The 23,086-nt window shown below is 40.9% G+C and overlaps 2 protein-coding genes across 2 annotated transcripts in view; one reads left to right on the top strand and one right to left on the bottom strand.

Moving 5' to 3' along the window:
- The window catches only part of SMIM13 (small integral membrane protein 13), a 25,850-nt gene extending 19,701 nt beyond the window's left edge, over positions 1 to 6,149 (bottom strand). The window contains exon 1 of the mRNA XM_045551769.1: positions 5,550 to 6,149. Coding sequence (XP_045407725.1) covers positions 5,550 to 5,625 — 76 coding nt within the window. The 5' untranslated portion in view covers positions 5,626 to 6,149. The remainder of the gene's footprint in view (positions 1 to 5,549) is intronic.
- On the top strand, positions 5,733 to 19,742 carry LOC123638773. Its single transcript, XM_045552602.1, has 2 exons — positions 5,733 to 6,444; positions 19,711 to 19,742. Exon 1 carries the CDS (start codon positions 5,733 to 5,735, stop codon positions 6,438 to 6,440), a length of 708 nt encoding a protein of 235 aa, XP_045408558.1. The 3' UTR covers positions 6,441 to 6,444; positions 19,711 to 19,742.
- Positions 19,743 to 23,086: the final 3,344 nt, after the last annotated feature.

Consider the following 23,086-nt stretch of genomic DNA (forward strand, 5'->3'; position numbering starts at 1 on the left):
TAACAATTGGAGACAAAACGCAATGAAGAACCATGAAAAGATCAGGACTTGGAGTGGGAGGAGAGGAGGGAAGAAAAAAGGAGGATTGGGTAAAAGTCTATTCGGGAAGACAGCCAAGTTTCCCACACCCAAGTGGGAAATGAGAGAATTCCTCTCTGGAGAAATAGAATACCCACAGAGAATACATCTCCCGATACTAACAATTGCGGATACCCCTAGAGAAGAGGCCAAGTCACTGCCTAATCATACTGCAATAAGCCCAGAGCTGACACAGAATTTATCAACACCTTTTACTTACTGTCTCACTCTTTAAATACGAACAAAGAACAGACGACTACACATTTACTGGAAACCTCTAACCAAGAAAAGATTCCAAAGCAAACAAGCAGAAAGAAAAAACATGGGCAACACAGACAATGCAAGGAGAAAACATGTTATTTAAAAAAAAAAAAAAAACCACCAACAAAAAACCTATAACTAATAAGCTTAGGGAAATAAGATACTGCATATATATAGCAAGAACAAGTGCCATACAAAAGCAAGAATCAAAGAACAAGAAAGCTCTGAAATTAAAAACTGGATAGCTAAAATTAAAAATTCAATATAAGAGAAGATAAAACCCAAAATATCTCCCAGAAGAAAGGGGAAGGAAGGAACTGAAACAGAAAATGGGAGATAAAAAGATAAAATTAAAGAATCAGCCCATGAGGTCCAACATCCAACTAACAGAAATTTTAGAGAGGAAAAAACCAGGAAAATGAAGTGGAGAAAATTATCAAAGATCAAGTAGAAAATTTTCTCAGAATGAAGAAAAATCGGAATTGAAAGGGCCTACTGTTCTAAAAAAAGAGACACACACCAAGGTATATTACTATTATGTTTCAGAATACCAATGATAAAAAGGCTACCCAAAAAGCATTAAGAAAGAGAAACCAAGTCACTTATAAGGACAAGGAAATAGAAGGCAATGGATTTCTCAAAATCAGTCCTGGAAGCCAGAAATCAATGGAATACTGATTTCCAAATTCTGGATGAAAATTATTTACAACCTCAAATCTATTCAAATTATCAGTCAAGTATAAGGGTAGAAAATAATAAAAAGACATTTTCAGGCACTAGCTCAAATTATTTTCCAGGCATTCTTCCTTAGAAAGCTACTAAAAAATGTGCTCCCAGAAAACAAGAGTATAAACTGAGAAAGATGATGGCATGAGATCCAGAAAACAGGATATAGAACAGGATAGCAAAGAAAGTACAGCTTTCTGTAGGAGAATGACAGCTGTTGAGAAGGAGGGCTCTGGGACTGGGTGGAAGGAGGAGAAGAAAGAGCAATTCATTTGAAAATATGGGAAATATTACTGATGAGTATAAGAGATTATGGAACATTTGGAAGAGCAGACAGATAACATGGGTACGTACAAAAAAATAATACTATGTAAATTAAAAGGGCAATTATTAACCTCAAAAAAAAATGAAGAGCCATATAAGAAATGAGGTGTATGGTCATATTACACTATTTGACCAGCACGGAATAATATTTACCCAATCAAAATATAAATCCTGTCAAATTAGACAAAAATTATGTTATTAATGGCAAGCATGGCAAGAAATGGGGAATCTACCAAGGTTAATAATATCTAAAATTGCAAAACCAATAGATAGCAATGAATATGTTATTTGGAAATATGGAATAACTAGGAGAATAGTGAAACTGAGGGTTGAAAGGAACTACTTGTTATAAGTACTATGGGACTTTTGAAACTACATGTCTTCTGTTAAAAACTTTTGACAAAATATTTCCTTCATATAACAGTCTGACTAGTATGCGAAAAGCAAATTATAAAGACAAGATGAGTCAGAAAAAAGGCTAGGTAGGAAATTAAGGCAAGACAAAGATAATGATGGTGATGGTGGTGGTCAAGGAGAAGAGAACACATTTCTGATTTTTTTAAAGATATAAAAGTGAGAAGACTTGCACATGGAATTGATGAGTTTTTGGAAAGAAGGCTAGAAAGTAAAGTAAAGGCCAAAAATCAAGGATGACACCTAAGTCCTTGGCTGGAACTACTGAGTGGAAGCAGGTTAACACATCAGATGGGTAAGACCGGGGCTGGGGGGGGGGGGCAGGGACGGGACACGTGGTAGAAATCAAGAGTTCTATTTTAGATGTATTAAATTTGACATGCTTATTAGAGCTCCAAGTGGGGATATCAATAATAAAAATGTTTGATGCTTGAGCCTGGGGTTCAGGAGAGAAGTGAGATTTAGAGACATACATTTTAGACTCTTACAGTTGGTATTTAAACCTCTAGGATTGGATAAGATACCATAGGGAGAAAATAGGTAAGAGAAAAAGAAAATAGAAATATATTTGGGGGGGGAGGGGATGGAGGTATGACTACATGATGAGTGCCAGGCGCACTGTCTGGAGAATGAGAACGGACGCGCTTGGGACTCTGACTCGGGGGGATGGGCAGGACATGGACAATGTATATGACCTGAACTTATGTACCCCCATGATGAGCTGAAATAAAAAAAAAAAAAAAGAAAGAAATATATTTGTATTATATTATGGAGATAGAAAAAATAGAAAATAGAATCATCTCATGGAGTAAAGGCAAACACTAGTCCATAAACTTGTTGTGGTTAAAAAAAGTTAAGAAATTCTAGGGGATGAGAACCTAAGAAAAAATAAATAATTAGCCACTATGGTAGAAAGAACACTATGGAAGTATATATAGCTTACAAAGCCAAAAGAAATGCTTCTCAAAGAAATATCTTTATGCTGTACTTCTGTGGAGAATTGAGTATGTCAGGTTAAGTTCAATTAGCACTGTTAAGTGACCACCAAGAGCTTGGAAATACAGACGCCATTTGTTATTGGTCTTGACAAGGGTAGCTTCAGTGACTAGTAGGAGTGGAAAAACATTTTAGCATGAATGAGAGGTGAGACAGCAGAGATAGTCAATATAAGTAGGAGAAGGAAAACCTCCCTAGGAACTAAAATTTGAAAATCAGAATTCACTATGTGAAAGAGCCTGTCCAAATTCTAAAACAAACTAAGCTATGAATTCCTTGGGACAGACTCCTGTCACAAATTCTATGTTCCCACTGCCTAGTAGACACTCGGCACTCAGTTTGCTAAACTGAATGAAATCAGAAAACAAGGCAACCCAGCCCAAAGGGCAGAGGCTCTTAATCTGATCTCCATGTTGGGAGTATGGAAGAGGAGTCCAGGAAATCTCTCAAAGGGCACAGGAGGAGTGAAATGTATTGGTGCATTTTTCTTAAAAAAAAAAAAAAAAAAAAAAAAGGAGGCGGGGGGAGGTGGTGGTTCACAGCATTCACCAGATTCTCAAAAAAGCCTGTGACCACCAGAAAGGTAAGAAGGATTGTTTTATGGGCTTACACCTAAGGTATCCAGCTTCTCCCTATCTTTTGCCAGTGCTGAAGACATGGTGCTTGATACAAACTAAATTTTGTCCCCCTAAAATTCATACAGTGAAGTCTTAACCCCCAATATGACTGTACTGTATTTGGAGATAAGGCTTTTAAAGAGGTAATTAAGATTAAATAAGGTAATAAGGGTGAGGGCCCTAATCCAGTGACTGGTGTCCCGATAAATGGAGATTAGGACACAGACACAAAGATCACGTGAAGACACAGGGAGAAGACCACCATCTAAGGGCCCTAATCTGGTAGCTGGTGTCCTTATAAGAAGAGATTGGGACACACACAGAGGAAAGACCACGAGAGGACACAGGGAGACTACTACCACCCACAAGCCAAGGAGAGAGGCCTCAGAAGAAAAATCAACCCTGCTGATACCTCAATCTCAGAGTTCTAGCCTCCAGAACTATGAAAAAATACATTTCTGTTAAGACACCCACTTGTGGTATTTTGTTATGGCAGCCCTAGAAACAGGGCCTTAGTTTCTCTCTCAAGTCTGGTCAGATCTTCCCTCCTCTCCCCAAATCCCTGCCCCATCCTAGTCAAAACATAAGTCCACCCCATTATTAGTTCTCTCAACAAAAAAAGTACTTGGATTACTTCTTCACAGAGCTATTAGTTCTTGACCATTCCAAACAAAATAAGATCTTCTTTTTACCTAGCATACTTCACCTCTTATTCCACAATGTTTTCTGAAACTAAAGGCACTTTTAGAAAAATGAGTAAGATTAAATCATCAAACAGCTGTTGAGAGAGGAGAGACCAATTAGAAATTCTGATGCCCCAAAGGTAAGTTTGGCAAATCCTATCCAAGGTGTGGTGGAGTCTATACGTCATATTCCCACATCCAGGTAGCTTGCATGTTCAAATTAGAAAGGACAACACACTCTTTTCTCCTTCCTCACATGCAAACAAATCACAAGGATTTGTATTCCGTACTTCAAGAAACAAACATCTAAAGGAATTAGTTTTCCCTACTTCAAGAACCTTCAACATCTGCAATTAGCTCAAAACGCTGACTTCATGATAAAATTGCAAAAGGTTATTCAACTGCTTTATCTCATCAGAAAAGAAAGGCTGCAAGTGAGAAGCTTTAATTCTGGTATCATAGTAAAATAGAACAAAATTTAAATATACATACAAGTATATAAACACAAAGACATACACATGCATATGCACAAGTCCACACATATATCTTCTCCAAGTATAGCTCTACTAAGCATTCATTAGTACATTAATCGTATACTGAATAAGCCCTATAGTATTTTTATGAATTCTGACCAATTACTGCATCAACCTGAACCCACACTTCAGTCCTGTGAATATGAACAAACTCAGACATCTGCTCTAAATTCTTCTCAAATTTTCACAACTGCTCAGCCACTTTGCTAAAAGACCTGTAGTTATCAGTTACTGTGTATAAAGAAATCAAAAAGAGCTAAAATTGCATTAACATTATCTTGAGATAATGTTCCTCTCATTCCAAGAAGGAAAATACCCACAGCAAACAAAATAGTACCATTATTACAAAACTAAGGGTTAGGTTACCTGACCCTGGAAGTTTAATATAGCCGGTGTTTTTAAGTTCTGCCTGGTCTCAACACCTCTGCTTGGAATTTAGTTTAAGCCTGAACTCTAAGTAAACAAACAATTTCACGTGTGCTGAAAGCCCAACTCCATGTCACTCTCGGATTAAATAAAGGTAGTGAAACCTCTCATTATCATTAAGGTCAGAGCCTGTGAGAAAGAAGAAGGAGTACCCAATCACTTCACCTTCGAATACAGGCCAAGGTTAAAATCTGGGCGGACTGTGGTAAGGGCGGCAATCAGGAGCAGGCGCTGCCGGCGAAGCGGTATCTGCTGCAACCCACAGACAAGATGCCCAGCCCTGGATCCTGACCCTTCCCTCTCCAGGATGCCCGCGGGCCGGCCGTGGGTCAGGGACACACTTCCTCTGCGCTCACTGAGAGGTGAGGGGACACAGTTGATTTTAAGACACTTGTCCATCCACGCTTAAAAAACGAACAAACAAAAAACCAAACAAAACAAGTCAGCGCCCTGGCGTGTGGCACTGCCCCCGCGGCGGCGCCCCCACTCACCGCACACCATCAGCAACAGGACGATCAGTAGCGTGGCCACGAACACGAGCAGGGTCAGCCCGACGTTGTGCCACATCTTGGGGGGAGGAGGGCGGTCGGCTCAGGTCAGCGGGCGCGGACAGGCTGGCGGTGCGTCCTGGGCTTCAGCGGCGGGCGCCGGGCGCGGCGGGGCGCCGGGGCGGCATGGGCGGCGGGTGCCCCCTCGGCAGCGACCCCACGGGGCGGGGCGGCGCAAGGGCGGGCACCGCGAACGACCCGCCCAACCGGCCCTCTCGCTCGCCCGGGCGGCCGGAATGCGGGAAGCAGGCGGACCGCGGGGCGCTTTTACCCCCTCATCGCTCGGGGAAGCCGGGGCCGCGGCGTTCGGGAACCCTGGCGACGGCCGGACGCGGTTCCATGGCAGACGCCCCGCGCCTGTGGGTAGGAGAGAGGGTGAGCACGGGAGCTCTCGGCAGCCACAAGGCCCTCGTCGCCGTCCGCCCAAGGGTCCCGCGGTCCCCAGAAACGCCAAATGTCAACGTCTCCTGGTGGCGGCTGCAGCTGCTTCACCGCCCCTGTCCCCGCGGCGGCTCATCACCGAGCGCCCCCGCCGTTTGCCTCCTCCGCGGCGCGAGGGCCGCTGGGAAATGGAGTGCGGAGCTTGGTTGGGGTGAGGGGCGCGGCCCTGCAGGGACTACGACTCCCAGAATGCACCGCCGGCTCGGGGGCTTTGCTGCATCTTCCTTCTCGCCCCGTCTGTCTTTGGTCTTTCTCAAGCCATCGCCTCTGTCCGCCGAGGGTGGAATGGTGTTTTCTGGATCCGCGGAGCTGGCAGCCCCTTCTGCCGAGGCGACAGTGAGATTTCAACCCTTACTCTACACACAAAGTCGTTTTGTTTCAAGCTGCGATTGACCAAGTATGCAGAGGGAGGAAAGGGGAGGTGGCTGCCCGAAAAACTGGTTGCTCTTGAACCAGCCCTATTGCCAGGGGCGAAGGTTGGATTCTTGGGACTTTTGAGGAAGTACTTAGGTCCCTGCCAAAGAGAGGGGTCAGGGACAAGGAGTCTCCTTCCCCCTCGCCCCACCCCCCGGAACAGATGTTATGTTCTATGTTTTCATAGGTAATATATTTCAGCAATGGCCCGTGAGTGACTTAAGGACATCCGCAGTACCCTTAATTCACCTACCTGAGTTGTAAGTTTGACTCAGCTGCTTCCTTGAGACCAAACGACAGGTGACCCACAGTTGAAGATTTTGCCGCACTGGCTTGAACAAACCTTTGTGAAACAAGACACTTTAGTAATCTCTGGCACTCTGTCTCCACCTGTAATTAAAACTCACCAGTTCCGCCAGATTACATTCATTCGTTAAAGAGGTGCCCCCAGAAGAGGAGAGGATAAATGTGTCCCTCTTTTAGAAGTAATCACAGCCTTCACGTTTTCCTCTAACTCTCTTGCTCTCTGCGTTACCTTTCTACTCTTCTAGAAATTACTGTTCCCTGTCGTCTGTCTCCAAAAACAAACAAATCTAAGCAGCAATCCCTTGATTCAATAAAAATATCCTGGCCATATCTGGCTGCCCTACTGTGTGAGCTGTATTCCCTAAGAAGCAGCATTATGAATGAATGCCATATATGAAAATGCATTAAGGAATAATTACTTTACTGAAGATTTAATATAGGGTTCCTATGAAGAGAGAACGAACCCAGTGCAATTAAGATATATTTACAAAAAATCAATTCTGTACTTTTTTCACGGATAGTTCAATTCTATTGCATAAGTAAAACATTTTATTAAAATCCAGTCGAAAATAACACAGAACTAAAAGAATTTCTTAAAGTTTTTTTTTTTCCATCTTTCTTTCACATCTGTTGATTACTTATAGGTGCCAGACACTATTCTAAGTGCTGGGGATAGAGCGTTGAATAAGACAGACAAGGTTTCTACATTCAAGATGCTTATATTATAATTGGAACATACAGACAAAAAGTATAAATACGGAAATCTCAGGAACTGCTAATTCCTGTAATGAAAACAAGCAGGGCGGTGTGATAAAGCTAGGGGTGTTATTTTAGGTTGAGGGGATCAGGGAAGGCTCATAATGAGGAAGTGATATTCTGAATCCTCAATGACAAGAAGAATCCATGGAAAGCCCTAGGAGAGCATGCCAGGTAATAGGAAAAGCTAGAGCAAAAGCCACAAGAAGCAAATAAACTTGTCCATTCCTCTAAGCCTTGGCAGTGTTTCTTAACCCAGGATGTGCATTTCATTTTGAATCACCTAGGGAGATTTAAAAATTACAGATGGCCAAACCTCATCCCCATACTAAATGATCAAAATCTCTAGAAGTGGGACCCAATCATGGTTGTTTTTTTAAAGCTCCATTAGAATTTAATGTTCTCTCATCCGTGAGTGAACATTAGAATTTAAAGTGATTCTAATGTTGGCTCGTGGTTGAGAACCATTACTCTAAAGCAGTGGTTCTCAAAGAATGGTCTGTGGACCAACAGCATCAGCATCACCCAGGAACTTGTTAGAAATGCAAATTCTCAGACCCTGCCCCAGAACTACTGAATCCAAAACTCTGGGATAATCTAAGTAAGAGGTGGTGGCTTGAATTAGGGTAGTAATCAATGGAGTTAGTGAAAGAGGACAGATTTAAGACAAATTTTGGAAGGAGAATCATCAGGATTAGTTGATCTGGGGCAGATGAAGAAAAGAGAAGAATTAAGAATGACTCCCAGATATTTAGCCCAACATGCTAGGTGAATGGTGGTGCCATTTCCTGAACTGAGGAAGACTGCAACCATCTCTCCAGATGCTTAAGGAACTCCTGTCTTGACAAACTCTGATCTTTAGAAGAGATCCTTAAATATCAGCCTTTGCAGAAACTAAGGGTGAAGGATATTGCGACTGGGCAAAGTCACACAGCCAGGAACCAAAGTCTCTTAACTCTCAAAAGTCCAAGATCTTTTGTGCTAACCATGCTGTCATATGTCTTATTATTTGCTATACTAACACAGATCATATTTCCAGGGATAAATTCTGCAAGGGTTTGCAAAAATAAGATCTTGAGTTTACTCTTGAGCTATAGTTATTTCTGGAGTCCTACTGTTCTCATCCCTTCATAAAATGCTTTGCTCTTTCCTTTCTGACTACCTCAATTCTACTTCTCCTGCAATGTCTGTCCACATTCCTCCTCCATGAGACATCCCTGACTCCTGTTCACTTGTCTTTCTAGCTCTTCTAAGCCAGTGGTTTTCAGCTTCACCTGTACACTGAAATTACCCAAGGAGCTTTAAAAACAGATTCCTAGGTTTCATGCCAGGCATAGCATACTGAAGGTAGGGAAGGGAGTATCGAGGATCTGTAATATTTTAATGTCTTCCAGGTTTTGATGAACAGTCAGACTTGAACACTGTATGAACTACATTTAGCAATGTCCCTATCTTATGATACACCTTGGATTGTTTTATAGTGTTATTTAGTATTCATATATATACTTATGTTTGTATCTGTCTTAGTTCAGGCTGCTATAAAAAAATACCTCAAATTGGGTAACTTACAAATAACAGAAATCTGTTGTTTATAGTTCTGGAGACTGGGAAGTCCAGGATCAAGGCACCAGCAGATATAGTGTCTGGTGAGGATTATCTGGTTCACAGACGGCACCTCTTGCTGTGTCCTCACAAGGTGGAAGAGACAAGGGAGTTCACTCAAGCCTCCTTTATAAGGGCACTAATCCCATTCCTGAGGGTGGAACCCGTATCACTTGATCACTTCCCAAACGCCCTACTTGTTAATACTATCATATTGGGTTCCAACATATGAATTTTGGGGGAACCCCAACATTCAAACCATACCGGTATATATACATGCATATAAATATGTATATATGCCTTGTTGCCCATATCTGATTCTTACAGGGGAACACTTACTTGCCTCTTCACTGCTATTTCCTTCTAGGAGGCAGGAACCTCAATTGGTATAATGTGTCTGGTCTCCCTATGCTTTTCTTCTATGCTCCGTCCCTGGTCAGAGGAGGAGTGACTTAATTGGTAAATTTAGGAAAAATAAGCTGGGTTTGCTAAGCTCCCCTCCTCCCACATTCCTCGTGAATATGAGCTGCCTTGTACCTTATATCCACATAGGCCATCAGCATAGGGAGGTCCACCCTAGTTGTTTTCACTTAGGGTTTAATTAACAGGCCTGGCTGGTTCACATATTATTATGTGTTCTCTGACATAGCCTTTATTATTAATAAAGGTCATATTTTGGCCTCCAGATATCTTACTTCTTTTTTTAACTTCTCAGTTGGGTGATATCATTCATTGTTCCTTCTCAGCAATCCCATACTACTTTTAAGATAAGTAAGAGAAGAACCCACAGATTCAGCATTTATGTATTATCACATAGTAGGCACTTATCAGATATTGATCCAAATGTTTGCTCTCTAAAGCCTGGCAATTGGCCTGAATTTTAGTTGTTTGATCAGCTGAAGAAACTGATGGAGGAGATATGGCAGGAACTGAGTGTATTTGCTTCCTACAGCTGCCATAACAAAGTACCAGAAACTAGGCAGCTTAAACAACAGAAAGATACTCTCCCACAGTTTTGGAGGCTAGAAATTCAAAATCAAGGTGCTGGCAGGGCTGTGCTCCCTCTGAAGACTCTAGGGAGGAGTCCTTTCTAGCTTCTGGTGGCTGCTGGCAATCCTTGGCGTTCCGTGGCCAAGCTGCATCACTCCAATCTCTGCCTCCACCTTCATGTGGCATTCGTCCCTGTGTGTGTCTCTGTGTCTTTACATGGCCTTCTTATAAGGATACCAGTCATTGGATTTTAGGGTCCACCCTAATCCTGTATGACCTTATCTTAATGTGATTGATGGCATTTGCCAAGGCTCTATTACCAAATAAGGTCACATTCTGAATGTGAATTTTGGAGGGACAGCACGTTCAACCTAATACATAAAAAAACTGTGGTTTGGGGTGCTTTTCCACGCCAATTAAGTGTGCCAGCTGCAGATCAGTGACAATATGCCTAGTACTCTCCACCAGCCATCAAAACTTTAAAATTGGCAGCTGTTTCATTTGGATCTCCCAAATATCATCCAGCATGTCTCTATGGGCCAACACTAATGCAGAAAATCCAGAAATAAACAGGAAAGGAAATACTGGGAAAGTCCAGCTTGACTAAATTGACATAGTACAGAGCGACCACACAGTGAGAGTCATTGAGAAAAAAATTTTTTTTTGAGCAGGAAAATGACATGGTGGGAATATTGTTTTAAAAATATCGATCTGGAAAGTGCAGGTGAGATTGGGGGTGAGAAAAGATTGGAGAGTTAAGAAATCATTGGCACAGTTTAGTGGTCTCTCTAAATGTTTTTTGATTATGCTTTCGGAAATCAGGCCAACTCTCTAGCTGAATATAACTTAAAAAATCAGAATTAAGAAGAAAATCTTTCTACAAGTATTGAAGAGCTAATAAGACAATGAGAAATAACTGGGCCAAGATTGGGGAGGAAATAGAAATGGAAAATCAGAAACAAGAGCCAGGCATTTGGAGGCTCCTTTACCCAGGGGGGCATTGGAAGGTCCTCAGACGAGGCTGAGCAGTGCTTTCCACAGTTCTGGGGGCCAGGGAGGAAGCTGGAGTTGCAGGCTTGGGGCACTGGGAGACTCCAGGCACGCAGGGCTCAGGGCTTGGACACCAAAGGGCTGCACTACAGGAACAAGAGGGGACCAGAAAATAAACCTGTAGCCTGGGTTGGCTTTGACTGATCTGACTGACCCAGAAAAGTTCAAATTCTGAAATTGGATTAAGGGAATCCTGGATTAGTATGGCCTCAAGGCCTGGCAAAAAGAAAGAAAGAAGCTCACCATCCTAGGACTCAATTGTTTCTCTAAAAAACTTTTCAAGCACAATTTATAGCACATACTCAAATATTTTTATTGTATGCTGTTCTTTAGTTAAAACAAAAAAAATTTTGAGCGCACACCTTTAATATGTATGTTTACAAATTACTATACTTGTTACTTTACATTATGAAAGGTACAAAAAAAGAAATTTAAAAATATGAGATGGAGAAATAAAATATTTAAGTTTAAAAAATTTATTTTTTGTATCAAAAGTGGCAGTTTTATTTGAGTTAAAATTATTTACAAAAACCCAAAGGCATACTTCTTGAAACTGGTACAAACTATTTTTTTTCCAGCTATTGGCATTTGATCCAAAGATCACGGCTGGGAAATACTGTATAAAATAAAAATAGGATTGGATTCAGAAAAGTACTCTACTGTTCTAATTTCCAATTGGTAGTATTTACATAAATATTTACAATGAAAAAAGGTACTTTAGTTAATTTGCAAGTCAGCCTCAAGTACCCAACAATGTAGAGTTCTCTGTGGGTTAAAAACTCACAAATGCACTGCAATTGGTGAGGTGATATCTCCCCTACCTAAAATTTTATTTTTAATGGTAGGGAAAATTTTTAATATAACTGTATTATATTGCCAGAAATAGGCAAGGTACAGTGGCTCACGCCTATAATCCCAGCACTCCGGGAGGCCAAGGCAGGAGGATTGCTTGAGGTCAGGAGTTCGAGACCAGCCTGAGCAAGAGTGAGCCCTTGTCTCTACTAAAAATAGAAAAATTAGCCAGGCATTGAGGTTGTAGTGAGCTATGATGACGCCACTGCACTCTACCCGGGGAAACTGAGTGAGACTCTGTCTCCAACAAAAAAAAAAAAAAAAGAAAGAAACAAAGAAAGATTGCTAGAAACACAAAGTACAAATTAGCATAAACTGGGTAGCTTCAAACAACAGAAGTTTATTGTGTCACTGGTCTAGAGGCTAGAGGTCAAAGCAAGGTGCTGGCAGGTCACATGATCCCTTTGAAGTCTCTAGGGAAGGACCCTGCCTTGCCTCTTCCAGCTTCTGGTGGCCCAAGCTGTTCCTTGGCTTGTGGCTACATAAATCCAGTCTCTGCCTCCTCTTTGCCTGGCCTCTTCTATGTGTCTCTTCTCTCTTTTTATAAGGACACCAGGCATGTAAGATGACATAACGGTCCACCTGTAGGACCTCATCTTAATGTAACTATATCCGAAATGACCCTATTTCCAAATAAGGTCATTCTGGGGACATGAGGATTTCAACTTACCTTTTTGTAGAACACAATTCAACTCATCACAATCACCAAATAGTCTTTATTGCTTTAAAAAAATCTTTTGAAAATAATTAATACTTTGAGATTCAACAGTTCAATGATCTAAATTCAGTTTATCTTAATAAAGTTTGTCATCATTTTAAAAGATATTATGACATAAAAATTATATATATTTGGTCTCTGCCTCCAGTTCCTGTCACAGAGCTCCTAAAACTCTTACAGTTTCTAGAGCAATAGGGGTGCTAGGAGCATCTTTTATTCTAATATTTGGTCTTTGACCTTGAGATTCCTGAGACAGAGCTCCTAAATCTCTTGGAATTTCCCAGGTGATAGTACTCTCTCCACAGGGTGAATTTCTTTCTAAAGTAACAACTTTATCATTTATTGTTAAGACATTCCCTTTGTTGAGGAAACAGATTAAATGTGGTTATTTTTCCAAAAACATCTGCTACATGGTATACTAAAGAAGAAGGTCACTCTATTTTTTTATTGCAGAAAACGTCAGTGTCTTAGTTTGTTCCAGCTTCTGGAACAAAATACCATAGACTGAGTAGCTTATAACCAATAGAAATTTCTCTTAGAGTTCAGGGGGGCTGAGAAGTCAAAGATCAAGGTGCCTGCAGACTGGGTGTTTGGTGAAGACCCACGTCCTCGTTCATAGATGGTGCCTTTTAGTTATGTCTTCACTTGATGAATGTGCGAGGCAGCTCTGTGGGGTCCCTTTTATAAGGGCACTAATCCCATTGATGAGGGCTCCCTTCTCATGACCGAATCACCAACGACCCCACCTCCTAATACCATCATATTGGGGATTAAGTTCCAACATATGAATTTTGGGAAACACAAACATTTAGACCATAGCAGTCAGCAAACTTTGTATACTTGTCTTCTGGGATGTACACTATGATCCACCACCCAGATGCAGCCCCCTCTCTGTTGGTCTTGTTTCAGCTGTAGGGAGTGCTGGTGGCATTTTAGGGAGTGTGTCTTGTCTACACCCCTTCCTGGGGTGGCCCACATCCAGTGACTGGCCCATGCAGGAATTTGAAGATCTGGCCATCTTAGCCCAACTCAGGATAACTCCGAAGGCCCATTCTAGCTCCCGCGGGGGGTCAGCCAAGCAGTCTCTGGCCTGAAATGCATCTCGATTTTTCCTTCTGCTCAGTCCACTTTCTTCTTCCCCTTCCCTCTGCTGGTGTTGAAACCAAGGATGTGCCCTAATAATCATCCTGCAGAATGTGTCTCAGAATTTTCTTCCCATGAATCCAACTTACAACATTGTCACCTAAAAGTAAGAGAAAAAAAAGCGTAACTTTTCTTTACATACTTTGCCACAAAAAAACCCAGAAAACTCCTATGTGGTACAAAAGGTTTGCCTGGCCATTTTGGTGATGACCTATTATTTTAAAGTCTTGCTTTTATAAATTTAGGCCCACTGAAAACAACTCATAACAAGGAAACAGAAATTCATCGTGATACACTGAAAGTAGAACCCCTCCTATGCCCTCAGGATACTTCCTATTATCCTATTTGACACTGGAACATGTAACCTAAGGACCAAGTGTCTGTCTTTACAGCAACATTAGGGAAAGCTTAATCTTAAAAACATAAGCTTTCTCATATTTTCTTTTTATGTTCTCAATATACAGTGTTATATAAATATACAGTATTGTATATTAATATATTGCACATTCCACTCATCTGGGCAAAAAGCCACGAGAGCTGAACTTGGGGAAGGAAGGGCTGGTGGGAGCAACACTGCAGAGCCAGGACCCACGAGTTGTCTGTGCTGCCGAGGACATGGGAAGAGCCGACGATACTTCTAGATTGTTAGCCTGAGAGACTGAATGAACGTCAGTGCCCTGAACAGAAATCTTTGACGGGAGGGGAATAAGGTGACATTTGCCATGCAGGACTTGGAGCTTGATGGTAGGACATCTGGCTAAAGGAGTTCAGCAGGAAGACTCCAGTGTACATACGCAGGGAGTTCGAGAGAGCCGTCAGGACCGAAGCAGTCATCTGCAAACTTGGGAAAGTTAAAGCCAAAGAAGTGACAAGACCAAAGTGGCATTTAAAAAAGATTAGGCCTAGCAGTAGTATTGAGGATATGTTGGAAATATATCGAGGCAACCTAAAGGAGGTTGCAGAAATGCAAATTTGGACTCCTGACATGCTGGGCAAGGGCATGGGGTGGGGCGGCGAGGTGAGGAGGAGGGGGGGTGTTCAAGGCGTCATTGAGAAGGGCAGGTTTCCTGACCAACAGGAGTGAGGATCCAAGGAGACAGAGAGTTCAAATTTTCCTTTTAGACCTTACTTGGAAAAATACCTTTATTTCAAATACTCTTGTCCCCTATTTCCATTGTGACCTTATGGAAATCCACGTAAATGTGAAGCCTTTGTGGTTCAAGTCCTAGCAGTGGTTTGGTTAAGTTATATTAAGCATGGGACACACACCAGCGTCCGTATGGCAATTTAAACTGCTAACTGCAGTAACGGATTTTGACTGGTCATGGGCAGGAAGGCACATACGGCTGATGCTCCTTTCCTTTCCTGGTGGAATCATTCCCAGGACAGGTAGAATATTTGGTTCTAGATCATATGTATAAAGGTTTACATTGTAGCTGTTTGGGTTAATTTGTTAGTTTTTTAGGGAAAAGTTAATCAATTTAGAACTTTTAAAAGGTAGCTATACAATTATTTTCACAACTGAATAGGTAGAATACTTGAAAAATAGATATCATATTTCTTTCCTTTAGCAGCTCAATCTATCTTTCTCTAAACTTCCATAACCACTTTCCCCAGGCAAAAAACTGGGTAACAACGGGGGTGTGGGGGGGGGAGGAGGAAGACCACCAAGCAAAAAGAAACAAATTCCTAAAATGTGTCATGTTTTCTTTGTTTATACACAGAATGGAGCCAGAATCCTTCCATTTAAACAAAGCCCTTATTGTTACATTTCCAGAGAAATGTGACACTTTACTGGATCTTTATTTTCTAGTACAAAATATAAATTTCTGGGGGAATCTTTATTACCCCAGTATAGTTTTAGGATGTTAATCAGTTGAATAACTAAGTTATTGCAGGCCCATCTGAATCAGGATTGGGGGAAGATGACATTTGAAGATTACCAAAAAGACTTTCATTGGACTTAATATTCTAGCTCAAGCCACTATTTTCAAGCCACTGTTTAAAAAGTACTTCTTAATACAGTAATACTTTTCTACTTTATCATGAAAATTAGAGTTAGGCTCAAAACTTCACATTGTAATTTACATCTAACTAACAGGGACTGATAACATTTCTGTCATACTTGTCTACTATGTTAACTCCTTTCCTCTTTACCTCAATTCTATTACGTAGGAACTTGTAGCATCCCTAATTCAAAAATCCAAAATCTGAAATGCTCCACAATCTAAAACTTTTTGAGTGCCAACGTGACACCACAAGTGGAAAATTCCACCCTTGACCTCATGTACACAAGATTTGTTTCACACACAAAAGTATTTAAAATATTGCATAAAATTACGTTCAGGCTATGTGTATCAGGTGTACATGAAACATAAGTGAATTTCATGTTTAGACTTGAGCCCCATCCCTGAAATAGCTCATGCATATACAAATACTCTGAAATCTGAAACATTTCTGGCCCCAAGCATTTTGGATAAGGGATAGTCAACCTGTTTTATTCCCATTTTATAGATGAAGAAACTGAGGCATGTGAGGTTAAATAACTAGACCAAAGTTACATAGTGAGTGGGAGGGCCACAGTGCTGACCAGTCTGCCCTCAGCCCAGGCTCACAACCATTCTGCTCTACTGCCTTGCTGAAGTGACAGTTAAAAGGTTTGAGGGGAGGAAAAATACCCCAGCTTGCCTCCATAAAATTCCAAGGATCAAACATGTAGTTATGTTGTAGATTGGGGGGAAAAATCAAATAACTGGCACCTATAATAAAAATTTCTCCTGGAAGACATAGCAGGGCTTGTCTGCCATCCAGCCTAACCTGGAATCCCACCTTCCAATATTCTATCTCACACAAAAAGAGAGACAAATACATGCTTTAGGAATCTGAATGCAACACAGTCTTATGACATTTTGCTAATGGACAGTGATAAAAAAAAAAAAAACAAAACAAGGAAGAAAGCTGAAAGGCTCATCTAGTCCAGATTTTGCAAACTACAGGCCACCACACAGTGAGTTGTGAGAAGCATTTTTTAATGGATCACAATAGAATAAAAATTATCAGAGTATGTTGCATATAGTAAAGGTATTGTCTTATTTGTGAAACTGTTATTTATATGTAGGATCACAATCTAAAATTTATTTCTTATTGTGGTCACAAACAAAACACTTTGATATCTACTGATCTGGTTCGTTCTGCGCCTATAAGAGAGATGAGGACCAAACCTTTACTCAACAGTGGCTGTCCACCAGATTTTAAGGGCACCCTTAAAAATTCAGGCCCAGCACTTGGCACTTACTTTGGAAGTTTTTATTGCCTTAAGAAAAACTCTGGATTATATTTAGGATTGTTACTTAGCTTTTTAATTCCTTGCTTTACAATGACATATTTTGTTTTCACCCAAAAACTATACAGATTAAACTAAAGTGATTTATAGGGAAATACTTCCAAAAAGTTGAAGGATTTTTTCCAACAAAACATTTGCAAAAGAACTGGAAAGGATTACTAGAAATCATCCAGTCCTTTGCATTTCAAAGTATGGGCCACAGACCAGCAGAATCAGCATCACCTGAAGCAGAATCTGGGGCCCCACCCTTGGGCCCACTCAATCAGAATCCAAGTTTTCACAAGATGCCCAGTTGATACTTATGCACTGATCCCTATGAGTCAGGACTTTCACCATTAGCAGAGGAATAACATTCATCAACTCAGATTTAATAGGGCTTTCCCCCAAACTAGAAAATGGCAAAGAGAATAGCAAGTACATGTTACATCTTGTCTTACATCTTGAGATAGATATACATATATATCTCAGCTAGTTTATCTGTCTGTGATTGTGGCAAATCTGTTTTTCCAATCTGTAATGCAAACGTGTGAGGAAGTCAGACGTCTGAGCAGAGCAAGCCTTCAGCTTTATATCAGCAGGGCTACTTACACGCTCATCCTCTGGCCACGTCACTGGCCACTCCCCCTCTCACCCACTTGCCCACTCAACTCCAACTCACCTCCCTGTTCATTCCCACCTCCCCTCCCTTCCTCCGTCTCCTTTCTACAGTATTCTCCTTTAACTCCAACAAAATGTTGAGCTCTTGCCCATTCTGCTCTTAGGAGTGTGCATTTAGATGTATTTATGTGTGTGAATGCATCCTTATTAGTTTGTGTCTATGAGAGATTTAATGAAATTTATTAGGGAGTAAAATGAAATGTAACAACGAAATTTCACATCAAACTACATGTATTGAGTTTAAAGCAATGATCTAGGAAATATTTAGGGGGGCATATAAAGATGAAGAGGATATTGTCCCTATTATATTTTACAATTTTATGGCAGAGAGAAATCTGAGGTGTCTTGCGTAGAAATGCAGATGCTATGTTAGGGAAGTGGAGAGGAAACAGAGCAGAATTCATGTTGCATAGGGACTCAAATCTTCCCAAAGGAGGTGGTTTTGCCTTGGTCTTTTAGGAATAACTGGCATTCCCACAGATGGAGAGAGGAGAGAGGAGAAAAGGAAAGGGCATTTCAACTGAGCTTGGTGCATGTCCTCAAGAAACAATAAGTAATCACAGAGAAATCACATGAAGGATGAGATTGGAAAAATAGATGAGCCTAGTTAGAAAACTCTAAGTGTCATACTCAGGCACTAGGTTCAACTCTAGAGTCAAGGGAAGCCACTCGTTATATCCAATCAGTTACTACTTCTCCAAAACACAGCAAGAGTAATTTTTTTTTGGAAACACAGAGCTGATGGTGTACTGCCTGTCCCATGTATCCTGCCCCCCACTCATCATTCTTAAGTCAAAGAGCAAAACTCCCCCTGGATCTTTTTACTCTGGAAGCTTGTTTGTCTTTCCCTCCCCCCTCTAGACCCAGAGTGGTGCACCTGCCGCTTCCTACGGCTGCAGTTCCCCTCCTCCCCAGCCCATCCTGCTCCTCAGCCGCTTAGCACCTGTCCAGCGAGTCCAGTTCATCTCAGCCCAAACACTGCTTTCTGACTTACCCAGCCTAAGTTAGGTTAATATATTCACACAGCTAACATATTCACATAGTTAGCTGCAGCCTTTCAAAGCACATCACGGTTCATAATTCAATAATTATTGATCTCTTCATTTGGTAAAAGTCTGCTCCACAATAAGACTGTTAGCTCCCTGAGGACAGAGATGCTATAGTTTGAGTGCCCCCTCTAAAATGCACATTGAAATTTCATTGCCATTGTGATGGTATTAAGAGGTGGGACCTTTAAAAAGGGGGCTTAGGTAATGAGGGCTATGAAGAGATTAATGTCATTACCTTGGGAGTGGGTTAGTTATCAAGGGAGTTGTTTCCTGATAAAAAGGATAAGGTGACCCCCTTTCCTCTTGCTCCTTCCCACCCTCTTGTCCTTCCACCTCTGCCATGCAAGGCCACAGCCCTCACCAGATGCCTTCAACCTGGGTCTTCCCAGCCTCCAGAACTGTAAGAAATACATTTCTTTTCTTTATAAATGACCCAATCTGTGGTATTCTGTTACAGCAGCACAGAACAGACTATGACAAGAGATAACATCTGTTTAGCTTAAAATGGGATTCTCACCACTTGGCTCTTTGTCACATGGTTTGCTGAATGAATGCATGGGAATGACATCCTACGGACTGAGATTTGGCAGGTAAATCAGAAGATATTATGGAGAGACTGAAGGCTGATAAGCACGCTTGCTCACAAGTGCGTGTGGGGGTGTGAAGGAGAAAGGCATAGGATTACAAATTTCTCATTTTCGCTAAGTATGTTTTTACTTTTTGTATGTGTAAAGTACACACACTTTAATGACTATATGTGCATGTATCTTTCTTTTTCCACAGGATCTGCAGGAGACAAATACCATTGGTACCTGGATAGTTTGTCAGAAGACCATTTGTTTAAAGGAGAGACTTCTTTTAGTAGAGATTTTAAATAATATACTCTCCAGAGTCTATATTAAAAGGCACAAGTCAAAAAAATCATGTTGGCAGGAATCACCAATATATAAAACAGAGGTGTATATAATTTCTCCAGCAGAGGGTGCTAAAATATAACTTCGGCACAGTGAAGCTTAGCATAAATTTGTTGAGTAATAGTGTAGATTTTCCAGCCAGTTCAGTCTTTATTATGAGGTTCTTGCAGCAAATATACCCAGAAAGAGCTGGTATTACAGAAAACAGGCATAGGAGGTCTTAGAACCAATGTTTTAAAACGGTGAAATTTTTACTATTAGATCTTAAATATAAGGGTAATTTTTTCCATGTCTGCTTGCCACTCTGTAAAACTTTTAATGTTCTTGAAAACACTTGTTGCGGGGGCTATATTATGTATTATATACATTATAAGTATATATTATGATATATAAGTCATCAAAGAATTGGAAAATGAGTCTTTGGAAAGTTTGGCAAAATTATCATTAGTCCTTCTAATTTGTAGAGGGTGTTTTATCACACTCATCAAGCCAAAATCTTTTCTGAAGTTATCTGAAAGGTTATCTAAAGGCTCATTTTAATCCTCAGAAGCTTTTAAGAAACTCTATACATCAGCCAAGTGACTCTACATAATGGCAGGTGTAACATCCAACCTCAAAGTTTCAGTATCTTAAAACATCAAAAGTTTACTTCTAACTTGTGCTGTATATCCACCATATTGTTGGCGGGGGGCCTGTACCAGGGGAATCAGATTGACGGAGCAACCACTACCTGGCAGGTTACCAGCCACCATGGCAGAGGGAAGGCAAAGCGTGGGCAATCACACACAGGCTCTCCAAACTTAGCTGCAGGTGGCATCCATTCCCTTCACTCACAGTGTCTTAACTACAGCAAGCACATGGCCACACCTAACTCCTAGAGTTCAGGAAATATAATACCATCATGCATCTGGGAGAAAAACCCAAAATATTTAATGGATAGCACTAATCACTACCGGATGCCATGACTATACTAATAAAAAATACAAATATAAAATTTTTTAATGTCATTAGAAATAATATGGCAACATTGAAGTTATTTTGAAGTGAGGGCCTGCAGGCTGTATGATTAACTCAATTTTCTTTCTTAATGACGAGCACTGCTAGTATGGATAATTCAAATATTTTGCTTTTGAGGCTTAAATTCATTGCTACACATGGCTTGGAGGGGAGGAGTGTGTAGCAGATTTACTTCTCTACTTAGGTTTTGCTTTGATTGATGCTAAAACCTTGTCTTTCTTGAGAACACAATTGCTCGATGTGTGAGGAGGCAGGAAGGGGAATACTAGGTTGGGAAAAAGGTCAGGTAGGCTGAGGCTGAGCTTCTGCTGCTGACAGGTGACAAGACAGAAATGAAGACTCTGCTGCTCAGCTTACCTTTTTTCTTAGTCTCATAAACCCAGAGGAGCAGGTTTCTCTAATAAAGGTGTAAAATGAAGTAGTCCTTCCAAGTGCTGGAAAGGAGAGCAGTTTTTTAATTCAGTAGACCTAAAAGGAATCTCAGATGGATCTGTCACTAAGCACAGGTCTGACCACCTCCTGCAGTGATAGCTGCTCGCTGCTCACCAAGAACAATCCATGGTTGCGATCAGGTTGTAACCAGAGAGGCACAAAACTGGTTATCTTAGGAACTGAGGCTCTCCTGCCAAGATAGAACTGGCAAGTTGCCTGACTTAAAACAGATAATAGCAGTCAATATGGGTGGACAATATGCCCTTAATATTGCCCCCTCAACCTGGATCCCACTCCGAAAGGCAGTAAAGGCAGAGTCAGGGCTTAGTTCCCATCTGCCTATGTGGCAAGTTGCTGAGTGGTGGAGAAACCTGCAATAAATGCTTTGTGCATTTCCACATAATCCACAGGTAGAAACAGAAGCCCCAAATGAGCTTCATAAAAATGTGGTATTATGCTTTAATATTCATCATCTTCAGTTCTCATCCACCTGAACTTTGTTTGCTAATATCCTTCTCATCATTCAAGGGCCCCGCAGCTCCCACAATCTCCAAAACGCCTTCCCTAACCTCCCAAATTAGAATTACCTTCTTTCTGCCTCCATTGTTTTCTGTCTGCAGCTCTATTATAGCACTAACCATGTCCACTTTTTATTGGCTCTGCCTGTGTATCTCTCTGTCTCCCTCCACCCAGCCTCTAGGTTGTGAGCATTTGGAAGGCAGAGATCAAATATCATTTATTTGTGGGTTTTGCTCAGTTTCTACCCAGTTCCATGTACACAAAGGGTCTGTTTGATTTAGAGTGACTATGTGGCCATTTTATGATGGCATTCAATTTCCTTTGTTAACCTAAGAGAAATCTCAAACACCCATAAAAATACTGAGAATAAAATAGCACCCACTCAGCATGGTTATTGATTTCTCCTGATGCATTTACTCAGACAATATAGCCTAGAGGTTAAGAACATGGACTTTGGAGTCAGAATGATGTGGTTTTCAACTTCAGCTCTGTTTTTATTAACTATGTGATCCCAGGGAAATTCTTTCATCTCTCTAACTCTCAGCTTTCTGTCCGTAAAATGGGGTTGCTAATACCTAGCTCACTGAGTTGTTATAAAGATTCGATGAGATAATACCTGCCAAGCACTTACCCTAGTACCTGGCTCAGAAAAATGCCTCAAAAGGCAACTGCTATTAGTACCATATGCATACCATAAGCTTTTGGGACAGAACCTCCAAGCACAGTAATCATAAAAGTTGAAAATGACATTGTTTAAAAACTGAGAAAGAAGCTAAATATCAAAAGAGAATTAAGAAACGTATCAATCAATTGCAGTTTATAGGACCTTATATAGATTCTGTTTCAAGCTAATTAAACACTGACTTTATTTGATGGTATGGAGAATTACTATTAATGTTTAAAAGTATAATAATGGTATTATGGTTATGATTTTTAAAAAGAAGTATCATTACCTTTTACAGATACAGTATATCCTGATATATTCACAGATTAAAATTTATAAAATAGGATTTACTTCAAAATAATACAGGGTAGGATGGGGATTAGGGGAAATAAATATGGGTTTAGGTGAATCAAGATTAGCTGCTGAATTGGTATTTTAGTCTGCTCAGGCTGCTATGGCAAAATACCATAAACTGAGCAGCTTATGAACAACAGAAATTTATTTCTCACAGTGCTGGAGGCTGGGGAGTCCAAGATCAAAGCATCTGCAGACTCAGTGCCTGGTGAGAGCCCACTGCCTGGTTTGGAAAGTGCTTTCTTGCTGTGTCCTCACG

This window comes from Lemur catta, chromosome 5 (genome assembly GCF_020740605.2).
Source record: "Lemur catta isolate mLemCat1 chromosome 5, mLemCat1.pri, whole genome shotgun sequence".
Taxonomy (NCBI): domain Eukaryota; kingdom Metazoa; phylum Chordata; class Mammalia; order Primates; family Lemuridae; genus Lemur; species Lemur catta.